At 35.5% G+C, this 10,252-nt stretch overlaps 1 protein-coding gene across 2 annotated transcripts in view; it reads left to right on the forward strand.

Moving 5' to 3' along the window:
* The window catches only part of apbb3 (amyloid beta (A4) precursor protein-binding, family B, member 3), a 59,836-nt gene that overhangs the window by 15,717 nt on the left and 33,867 nt on the right, over positions 1–10,252 (forward strand). For both annotated transcript variants that reach the window (XM_055180265.2, XM_055180263.2), the window contains exons 4-5: positions 3,473–3,660; positions 3,749–3,816. In XM_055180265.2, the coding sequence (XP_055036240.1) occupies positions 3,473–3,660; positions 3,749–3,816 (256 nt within the window). The remainder of the gene's footprint in view (positions 1–3,472; positions 3,661–3,748; positions 3,817–10,252) is intronic.

Genomic DNA, 10,252 nt, shown 5'->3' on the forward strand with positions numbered 1-10,252 from the left:
TATTGTGTCAAAGGCTGCACTAAGGTCTAATAATATAAGAATTGAGATTTCACCACGATCGGATGTTAATAGGAGGTCATTTGTAACTCTAAGCAACGCTGTCTCTGTGCTATGGTGGGGCCTGAATCCTGATTGGAACTTTTCATATGTACTATTATTTGTCAAAAATGTGCGTAACTGGCTTGCCACTACCTTTTCTAATATTTTCGAAAGAAAAGGGAGATTTGAGATTGGTCTAAAGTTATTAAGCTCTCCCTGATCAAGCTGTGGTTTTTTAATCAGCGGTTTAATAACTGCTAGTTTGAAAGATGTTGGAACGTATCCTATTTCTAGCGATGAGTTAAAGATATTTAGAACCGGGGTTGACACTACAGGAAATACCTCTTTAAGTAGTTTTGTGGGAACGGGGTCTAATATACAGGACGATGATTTGGATGACGTTACTAGTTTAGAGAGCTCTTCTATTGTAGTAGGTTTAAATGAATCAAGATGTTCGTGTGGTAGTCTAGTGTTAAGTGAACTAACGGGTAGAGTGGTGGCTGCCTGTGTAGCTACGATGTTTTCCCTTATAGCCGTAATTTTGTTAGAAAAGAAGTTCATGAAGTCGTTACTATGGTGTTGGAGTTTACTATTGGTTTCTGTTTGTTCTTTGTTTCTAGTCAGTTTTGCAACGGTGCTAAAGAGGAAACGAGGGTTATTATGATTCTCATTTATAAGCTTGCTAAGATAGGTAGATCTGGCGGTTTTAATAGCCTGTCTGTAGTGTTTAACACTATCTTTCCATGCTGCACGCCATACTGCTAATTTTGTGCTTCTATAATTTCTTTCCATTTTCCTAGTTGCCTTTTTTAGAGCTGCGGTGTGTTGATCATACCATGGAGCTGGCAGCTTTTCTTTGATTCTCTGTTGTCGAATGGGAGCAACGGCATCCAATGTGTTAGAACAGACATTGTTTAGGTTTTCTATTACAATATCTAGATCATCACAATTATCTGCATGTTTAATTTGGGACAGGTCTGGAAGAGTGCTAATAAAGCTATCTTTAGTGGTGGAAATTATTGTTCTGGCTAATCTGTAGCATGTTGTGGATTGAGTGATCCTATCTAGAAGTACAGTGTATGACACAAGGTAATGGTCAGAAACTGCATCACTCTGAGGTGATATTTTGATGTCATTAATATTAAGCCCGAGTGACAGAATTAAGTCTAATGTGTGCTTACGAGTATGCGTTGGCCCTGTCACGTTTTGTCTAATATTGAGAGAATGTAGAACATCCATAAACGCACGTCCTAATGCATCTTTATGGTTATCCACATGAATATTAAAATCACCAACGATAAGAGCTTTATCTACAGTGACTACAAGCTCAGACAGAAAATCTGCTATTTCTTTAAGGAAATCTGCATGGTGGCCCGGAGGTCTATAGATTGTAGCTAAGGCAAAAGAGAGCTGTTTGTGGTTACGATCAGTTATTTCCATATTTAACAACATTAGTTCAAATGATTTAAATTTTAGTTCAGATTTTTGGTTTACTTTAAAAATTTTGTTGTATATTGTAGCTACACCACCCCCTCTCCCCTTTAACCTAGGTTCGTGTTTATAATAATAGTCTTGTGGGGTGGATTCGTTTAAACTAATGTAGTCGTCTGCTTTAAGCCAGGTTTCTGTTAAACAGAGTGCATCTAAGTTTTGGTCATTAATTATTTCATTAACAATAGGTTCTTTATTGGTAAGCGATCTAATGTTAAGAAGGCCGAATTTTAACATTCGAGGTTCATCTTGTAATGTATTGTTTTCTAATTTTATGTTGGTCAAATTTGTACGTGATGTGGCAAGCGGTGCTCTGTATTTGCTTGTTCGGGGAACAGATACAGTTGAAATGTGTTGATATTCTGGTAAGATCGACTCGAAGTTCTGGGATATATGTGATCTAGACATATCATGCCAGCTAACAGACGGACAGTTAAGCTGATCCGTCTGTTTCCTGACCTGGGCCCTGGATAGTCATTGATATGACTGAATCTAAATTGACAGGACAATTGAGTTTTAATTTCAACAAACCACCCTCATTGCGATCAGTGTTTGCATTTCATCAGCTCATTTGCATTTTAAAGGACACACCTGAAAACGGCACATTTTTGCTCACACCTACAAAGTGGCAATTTATAATAAATTATATATGGGGCATTTTGAGCATAAACTTTACATATGCACTCTGGGGACCAAAGACCTGTTTTTACATTTTAAAAAATCTCATAATATGACCCCTTTTAAGACATATATGTATAAATTAAACCTTTTCATTATTATCTTTTGGACTGGGTGTTTTCTTTTTTAACATATAAATTTATATAATGTCAGGGGGGTTTTTATCGGGGACTAGGCCTTAGTTATATTAGGACATTTTAGTCCTAATAATTGATTAAATAATTTAGATATGTTAGTACAAGGTGTTTTTAAATTAAAGGGACACTCCACTTTAAAAAAAAAATAGGCTAATTATCCAGCTCCCTTAGAGTTAAACAATTGAGTTTTACCATGTTGGAATCCATTTAGCCGTTCTCTGGGTCTGGCGCTACCATTTTTAGCATAGCTTAAATGGTAGTAACTACAGAAGAGTCAAGTTTTAAACAGGAAAAATATCAAAACTTTTTTTATTTTTGAGCGCGATGCTAATGGTCTAATCAGATTCAATGGATTATGCTAAGCTATGCTAAAAATGGTACCACCAGACCTGGAGATCAGCTGAATGGATTCCAAAACGGTAAAACCCAATTGTTTAACTCTAGGGGAGCTGGAAAATGAGCATATTTTCAAAAAAAAGTGGAGTGTCCCTATAAAGCATTTTAGTCTGGGACTGGGATAAGCCCTGTCTGGGAAACCGCCCCTTTATGCTATCATACACTTGTGAGTATTTTGTGTATATTTTTCAGAAAGAACTTGCAAAGGACAAAAAATTAAACAATAATGGATATGAGCAGAAGTCCAGCTGTTTTTAATATCAGAGCTGCTTTTAGTTTTGACCTAATTTTTGGCTGAATGACACATAGCCAGATGAAGAGTTCATCTGTTGTCTGTCTGTAATGAGCAGATCTAAACAGTGACCCTACCTTAGTGTATTCATGCTTCAGTCCATAAGATTATATGTTTTAGATTCATTGTGGGGAGCCAACGAAAAAGAGTTTAATCCTAGGATTCGGGGTAAAATACCCCCAAATTCATATGTGTGAGTGTATTGGCTGGCTACTGGCTCTGTGTCATTGTGTGGGAATTTAAGTATGGCATATTTACAAAATTGGATTATTGTGCACTACCCTCAAGACAGCATCTCACAAGTATGCATCTGAAATGTGAGGAGCTCATGTTAGATGTAATTACATATTATAGCAGTTACAGATTAATCAAATCCACAATTATGACATAAGATGTGCTTATTATAATATTATGGATTTTTCTTCCCTTTTCTTTACAGATAACATCTGGAATGATCAGACACTGGAGCTGGACTCAGATCTGCCTCCAGGATGGCGAACTATACGAGACAGCACTGGCACCTATTATTGGCACGTGCCCACAGGCACCACGCAGTGGCAACATCCCTCTTACAGCGCAGAGGAGGAACAAAACACTGTTAACAGCCTCACAGCCAACCAGTTCAAGGTGAGATGCTTTGATGCATGTCAGGATGTTTATATGGCTTTGCGTGTGTTCGTGACACATCACACATCTCGACTTTTGATTTCCTCAGAGCGCTGCGGATGGCAGGTGGGAATCGAGAGGCAGGACTGAAAACCCACTGGCGTCTCCCAGTGAAAGGTGAGGAAATCTCATCTGCGCAGACTGCGCTGTATGTTGCAGCACAGCTGAGGACAGGCCGCAGATGTTTCTTTTAATCTACACATCAAAACCACTGTGAACCCAAGTGTATAAAGTTCAGTGTGGTTGATCAAATCAGGAGATGTGGATCAACATCTTTCTGCAACAGATTTTAGGATTTGGTTTATTTGAAATGTTCAGAATACAATGACCAACAAGAGATGTGGATTCAGGATTTGTGCCTACTTGGATAAATCGTGATTTTCTGTATACAAACACATTTTGTTGCAGTGTTGGGCTGCATTCTAAAAATCGGCAGCTCTGGTGCCGAACTGGTGCAGATCCAACGCGGAGTCTATATCTTTCCGTGATGTTGGTAAACAGACCCTTCCCAACATCAATATATTTTGTATAATTCTGTAAATGTGCAAACCAAATCATCACTTCATTTTTAACTTGTCGGGTGTAGTAACACATTACAGACAGTGTCACCTCGCACTCTTCTTAAATTAAATTCTAGCTCAATTCCAAGCCAAATTTTTTGATATGCAGATTAAAACATCTTTTCTTTTTTTCCCTATTTGTTTACTACTCTAATGTAGAAACATATATTTATATACCTGCACAAACCACCTGGCTTTGCCATGAACAGATGTCTGCTAGTGGAAATGACAAATTAATTCCTGTTTCAGTCAGGTATGGAGTGTGAAACTAGAGGACAGATGGTAAAACAGTTCATTATGTCTTTGGCTAAACTCCAAACACTATGATATCAGGTCATGAGGTCAAACTAAAGCTTGAACAACAGCAGAAAATCACTTGGGGAATTCTCAAATAGTTACTCTAGATACTAAATACTTCATAGATGTCACAATTTTAGCAACATTCATGTAAAGGGGAATATCACACAGGAACAGAGCTGCATGCAAAATGTAGGACAAGGCTTTTTGTAAATATCAGTGGCGGCAGGTGACTTCTCTTCCGAGGGGCACGATTTCAAAATATGTGTTCGGGGTGTCATGTGAACCTATGTGCATCATGCAAAAATACGTGCCTGCTGCACACACCTAGTAAGGGTTCATGATAAAAGAGACGCTCACGTTCACCAAATACACGCAAGACACTCCCTTAACAGTAAACTCTGATTACACATGAGATTATGCGAGTATCTGGCAAACACGAACGTCTCTTTTATTATAAACCCTTTAGACGCGTCTGCAGCAGGCACTTATTTTGACAAGACACGTGATGCACATAGGTTCACATGACGCGCCGAAATTGACGAACCACACACGACAGGCCACATACATGTTGTGATGAGCTTCGCATCATGCGCCCTCGAAAAAGAAGTCACTGACCGCCACTGCGATTGAACAAAGAAAGACATAAACAACTTGAATGTCATAAGGGTGAGTATCAGGATTTTTTATGAAAGATGAAAAATCCTTAGCTGAGGTACAAAAAATATTAAAATGGAAAAAAATGGAAACTGGAAAAAAATTTACTTTAATAGTATGAAATGAAAATGAAACTAATGCACATAACAAAATTACTAAAAATTTAATTAAAGTAAAATCAACATGAAACAATAGATATATATGTGCAAAAGCCTTAGGCCACCACCACCAGACTTGTTGTTTTAGAAGTTTTAATGTCCATCCATATTAATTTTTCAATCTATTTTATTAAAAGGGTCATAGCGTGAAAATTTTACTTTGTTCATGTTTAAGTGCTATAATTGGGTCCCCAGTGCTTCTATCAACCTAGAAAATGTGATAAAGATCAACCCAGTAACTTAATTTGAGTAAGCCATTTTCTGCAAGCATATGAAAAATTAGGTCGTTCAGATTTCGCCTGTTTTGTAAAAGTAGGTAGCAAGGTGAATTACAATAATACCGCCCCCTTTACCTGCACTATCCAACCACAGCACTGCCATTTAGTGCAGAGAGAAAGAGGGAGAAAAGAAGGACTTGACAGCACAACTAAGTTTCAATTGCAACAAACCACCATCATTACGATCAGTGTTTGCATTTCATCAGCTCATTTGCTTTTTAAAGGACACACCCAAAAACAGCACATTTTTGCTCAGGCCTACAAATTTGCGATTTTAACATGCTATAATAAATTATCTGTGGAGTATTTTGAGCTAAAACTTCACATACGCACTCTGGGGACACCAAAGTTTTATTTTACATCTTAAAAATATCTCATAATATGACCCCTTTAAGATACAAACAGGAAATATGTACAAAAAATAAAATTTCAAGACTAAATCTGTGTCCTAATTCAAAGGCTGCGACCTTCTAAGGACATATTTTAAGACCGATTGCACCACAACAGCGCGACTTGAGGCTAGTCAAATGTACACTAGATGTCGCCTTGGTTACGGGGTTCATTGGAACGAATGCGTCAAATAGAGCTGCCATCTTGAAACAGGGGAACCCCGCATCAGCGTTATTGTTTACAATGGTCCGCAAATGTGCGTTTTATATATGTAACACGTGACCTCTCTACGTCACTACGCATTTACGTTAGGTCACGTTGGACTGGACCTAGACAAAATGTTGTGGTTTAAAAGAGCATATTTTTTATTTTTCTTGTCAAAAATGACAATCGTTTTGCTAGATAGGACCCTTGTGCCTCGTTTGGGATCGTTTGGAGTCCTTTGAGGCTCCGTTGAAGGGGGCTGTTGGGTGTTGAGTTGGGTATTAAATGTTGGGCTCTATTAAAGTCCATTAAAATGAGAAAAGTCCTGCAATGTTTTCCTCAAAAAACATAATTTCTTCTCGACTGATCAAAGAAAGACATCAACATTTTGGATGACACGCGGTGAGTAAATTATCTGGATTTTTCTTTTAAGAAAATGGAATATTCCTTCAAGTCAGAAATGTCTCTGCTGTGTCCTGCTGACAGGCGCGGTATGCGCGTGCAGCAGGTGATGCAAATTATGGGTCATATGGGAGTTAGAATGTCTCATTTCAGTTCACTTCGCGAACTTCTGAGGCTGCCACCTTGAAAGACTGAGTGCTCCTTTTATGGTCGCATGCTTAGAAGGTCGTAGCCCTTGAATTGGGACACAGCTTATATTTCTTTAGGCATCGTTAGTGTTTAGTGTGACCTTTCTTAGCACTAAACACATCTTGAGCATTTTTAAGCAGAATAAAGTAAAAATACTAATTTCTTTAAAATGAGAAATTAGGATTTAATTTTATTTAGGTTTAAGAGATCCTGCAGTTTCCTGCTATTGCTCAAGTGGAAGGGAAGTTCCGGTTGACTTCCACATAGAATCAGTAACAACAGAGTCATAATAGTTTATTTATGATAACAACGGAAAAAAATCACAAGTAAATTACCTTCATTCATAAATCATATCTTACACTAAGCTTACTGTGTAAAATTAATGTATATAATGTTAGCTACAGGTCTTCTTGCCTGGCTGCCAAACCCTTTCCTCACAGTTGTGATCCATGCTCGACGTGTACCCTCTTCTTTAGCAAACCAAAACTTTTATTTTCAACAAGGTATACGTTTTAGAGATCAGTTTAGCCACTAGGCAGACCGATAAATAAATACAGACCGGAAGTTCACTTCGGTTCATGCACATAACCAAGACAACGTGTGTGTGTGTCTGATGAAACCATCTATAAACTAAAAATAAACGACAATGAAATGAAATAAATAAGAAAATAAAACCTAACAAACAAACACATACCTGACTGATTCTGTGCCTTATTAAAGGGATAGTTCACCCAAAACAACAAGAAAATGTATTTATAATGAAGCAGGAAATAGAGACACCATTGACTTTCATAGTGTGAAAAAAATACTATGGAAGTTAAAAATGCTTAGTGACAAACATGTAACTTAAAATAGTTTAAAAAAGCTCGAAATATCTTACACTGACATTTATACGGGTTTGTAACAACATGAGCATGAGTAAATAATGACAGAACTATCTCTTTAACTGGAGTCTCATAAGCTTTTCCAAACGTTCAGCATCTCAGGATTTCTCTCTATAAGAATTTAGCCCACACTCTAAAAAATGCTGGGTTGTTTCTGTAAACACATTGTTGGGTTGTTTATGCTGGGTCAAAATTCTGGGTTGTTTGGAGTACTTTAAACACACTGTTGGGTTGCTCATGCTGGGTCAAATGAAATGTAGTGGGTAATTTACAAATGAACACATGGTTGGGTAAATTTGACCCAGCAAATGGTTTATTTTCTACGGAGCCCTTCTGGTCACCCCCTGGAAAAAAGAAAACAATCCGTGATCACGGTTTTGTAATTCGTCCCCTCAGTTTATAAACCGTACTCACGGATTATTAAACTGTTCCCTCAGTTTTACAAACCGTGCGCTCGGATTAATAAACCGTACGCACGAGTTAACAATCCGTGCTCTTAGATTTGTAAACCGTACCATCAGTTTTTGCAATCCGTACCCACGAATTTATAAACCGTGCGCACGCTTTTGCAATCTGTTCTCACAGTTTTGCTAACTGGATTTGTAGCCCCTCCCTCATTTTAGAAATCGCTATTCATTCTTATTCATTCTTTCCAAGTTTCCTATTAATGTTTGATATTTTCGGAAATTAATAAAGTTTAAACCGTGTTAAGCTGTTTTATACGTTCCTAACTGGAAACGTGCTTTAATATTTACGAAATATTTTAATCGGATGCTACAGTAAACAGATATCTTTGTGTAAAATTAACATGTTATTTAGATTTATTCATCAAATAAAATAAGTATTTAACTAACAAATGATTTCTACATATCCTATATATTTTAATCAATAGGCTTGCTATATATTTTCGTTTTTAATTGCTCATTTCAAATTCATATTTTATGTATTTAACATCAACTTATTAGGTAAAATTAAAAGATTATTAAGAGCTGCACAATTATAAACATATAAGTTTTATATACCTATAATTCTTAATTATTGTAAATCAATATTATTTGCATTTAACATCAACTTCATGCCAAACTTTTATTATGATTTACTTAATTTTTTGGTGAAACATTTTTACATTATGTTTATTATCTGAGCTAATGTAAGCAAAAAAGTAGTTAGAAATTAAGTAGATCACATGTTAATTTAAGGATCAATGAGAAAATAATCATCAAAGGAAACTTCTGGGATGACAAACATGAGAGAAACTCTTTAAAAAACCCAGATAAGTTTGGAGTTTATTAATATTTAAACTTAAAATTTGTACTTTGTTAATTAAATATTGTCTTTGTCCTTGCGTAAAGTTTTTTTATCTGAATACTTGAAGTTATACTGTTATATTAACTGGGTAACAGCTTTCTGTGCAAATACTGCTAGAATAATCGTGACTATTTGTATTGTACGTATTTATTTAGGTCACAAAGTGTTAAAATAGCTGTGCTCTTTGAAATGTGTGTAAAAGAATCAATTTCTGGTCATATTTTTAATGCACAATGACCGGGTATATGAGCCACACTCTGTAAAACATTTACTATGATTTATTCAATTTTTGGTAAAACATTTTATACTTACAAATACTGAGTAAATTTGAAAGCTTTAAATCTGGTATTAACAATAATTAAATTGATTTCCTATTAAAAATAAAATTGAGTAAAAATAAGTAATTGCAAATGTTAAGTATATGTAGCTGTTTTTTATGAATTTTATTTAAATAAAAAATGAGTTGAATTTACTTAATGTAAAGTGAATTTATTTCATACCATCCTTTATGAACGATGAACAAAGCAATTGTACACAATTATTTTATTGAACATTTATTTACACATGACATAACTCTACAGTCATCATGAAACTCCAAAAATGCCAAACAGTACATGTTACAAATACAATGAGCTGAATAAACTCTGAGAGGTTGCAGAATCACTTCTTAATTCCAGACAGGTGGATCAGCAGAATCCTGCACCTATATTTTAAATGTAATTACTCATACTCCACACTTACCAGGATTTTTGAGGAGATTCGGAGATGTTTATTGTCTGCAAAAGACGCAATTTCATCTGCTGCTGAATAAAACCCGTTTGCTTTGTTGATTTTTAAATTAACACCTTATCTACTTTGTTTGCCTATATTTACTCAAATAATAGGCTACAATGTAAAAATGTTTGATTGTCGATGTTATGTTGATGTTAAATACATAAAATATTAATTTTAAATGAGCAATTATTATTATAAGTTTTAAAACGTGTAAATATTTAAGTGTGAAATTCTCAAATATATTGATAATCAGATATAATAATATTGATTTACAATAATTAAGAATTATATGTATATAAAACTTATATGTATATAATTGTGCAGCTCTTAATAATCTTTTAATCTTACCTAATAAGCTGATGTTAAATACATAAAATATGAATTTGAAATGAGCAATTAAAAACGAAAATATATAGCAAGCCTAAGTGTGGTATTCTCAAATATATTGATTA

The sequence above is a fragment of the Misgurnus anguillicaudatus genome, chromosome 9 (genome assembly GCF_027580225.2).
Source record: "Misgurnus anguillicaudatus chromosome 9, ASM2758022v2, whole genome shotgun sequence".
Classification (NCBI taxonomy): domain Eukaryota; kingdom Metazoa; phylum Chordata; class Actinopteri; order Cypriniformes; family Cobitidae; genus Misgurnus; species Misgurnus anguillicaudatus.